Source organism: Guillardia theta (genome assembly GCF_000315625.1).
Source record: "Guillardia theta CCMP2712 unplaced genomic scaffold GUITHscaffold_297, whole genome shotgun sequence".
NCBI lineage: Eukaryota > Cryptophyceae > Pyrenomonadales > Geminigeraceae > Guillardia > Guillardia theta.
The window spans coordinates 2,714-3,913 of record NW_005434380.1 but is presented as its reverse complement, the minus strand read 5'-3'; the positions used below and the strand labels follow the sequence as shown (position 1 = coordinate 3,913).

At 57.4% G+C, this 1,200-nt stretch overlaps 1 protein-coding gene across 1 annotated transcript in view; it reads left to right on the top strand.

Annotated features, from left to right (window-relative positions):
- Positions 1-264, top strand: part of GUITHDRAFT_82968 (hypothetical protein) — a gene marked incomplete at both ends in the record, with an annotated part of 1,336 nt that extends 1,072 nt beyond the window's left edge. Inside the window, one exon of the mRNA XM_005818516.1 lies at positions 61-264. Coding sequence (XP_005818573.1) covers positions 61-264 — 204 coding nt within the window. The remainder of the gene's footprint in view (positions 1-60) is intronic.
- Positions 265-1,200: the final 936 nt, after the last annotated feature.

Below are 1,200 nucleotides of genomic sequence, written 5' to 3'. Positions count from 1 at the left end.
TATGCGTGTGCAGGAGGGCACTTGGAGGTAGTGCGGTATGTTGTAGAGACATGCGGGGAGGAGGTGCTGAGGGAGAAGGACAATGACGGCATGACATGCGCGCACATGGCGAGTGCTGGAGGGGACTTGGAGGTGCTGCGGTATGTTGTAGAGACATGCGGGGAGGGGCTGCTGAGGGAGAAGGACAATCGCGGCATGACTGGCTTCACTTTGGCTCGTAACTCAGATGTCAAGGATTATCTTAAAGGTTTAGGTATCGACTAGTCTCAGACTGAGCCAACAAGCTGCAGCCATAGAAATCGCTCTCTCATACCTATCAGAGCCCTAGTAAAAGCGAGCTCACCTCAGACTGGACCTACCCCAGCTAGGGGACAGCACTCAAGGCTAGGCTCAGCCTTGATCGTCAACAAAGTCAGTCAAACGACTCTCAAAGCGCTTGATGCATACAAGGACTAGATGTGCTCGGGAGGATGACCCCTGGTGCCTGAGAGAGACTCGCAAGTACGGGTGGCTTCCCTCACTGCTGGTAGGACGAGGAGCAGAAGCTTGCGAGGAGCGAGAGCTGGCAGGAGGCGAGTGAGCTCGAGCAGCAAGGAGCAGTAGCGCTAGTCCTTCCCTCAGGCTGTACGAGGATGAGCCTCTTGAGGTACAAGGGGCTGCTGTCTGCTGCTGGAGTCTAGCTGGCTGGTCTGGCATCGCCAGTACAGCAGACATCACTGCACTTGACCTCTGAGCGACGCAGCGGAGGAGCCGTGAGCGCTCGCTGTCAGCGTCAGCAGCCCGTGAGGCTTCGGGGGGGGAGACAAGGAGGAGGAGGAGGGAAGAGAAGGGAGGGAGAGCCGAGAGCCAAGAGAGGAGAAGCGAAGCCAGCATCCTCATGACTTGCCAGCCTCAGCACCCGCTGTCGCACATGCCTCCCCAGCAGGTGACCGAGCAGTACCAAGTTGGCAGCAAGAACCTGCTCCGAGGCTCGCAAGGTACTCGATTTTACTGTGGCCCTGCTTCAATGCCGGAATACAAGTTGTCGCTGACTCTGTACGGTAGATGGTACGGTGGCGACACGGGCAACGGTTTATAACGGTCGATCAGTCGGTACGGTAAGTTCCGAGTCTCCCCCCCCTTGTGCCTATCAGCAGCATCAAGTTTGAGAGAGGACAAGTGGGCGACGCCGAGGGATCTCCGAGGCTGGTGGAAGTTAAG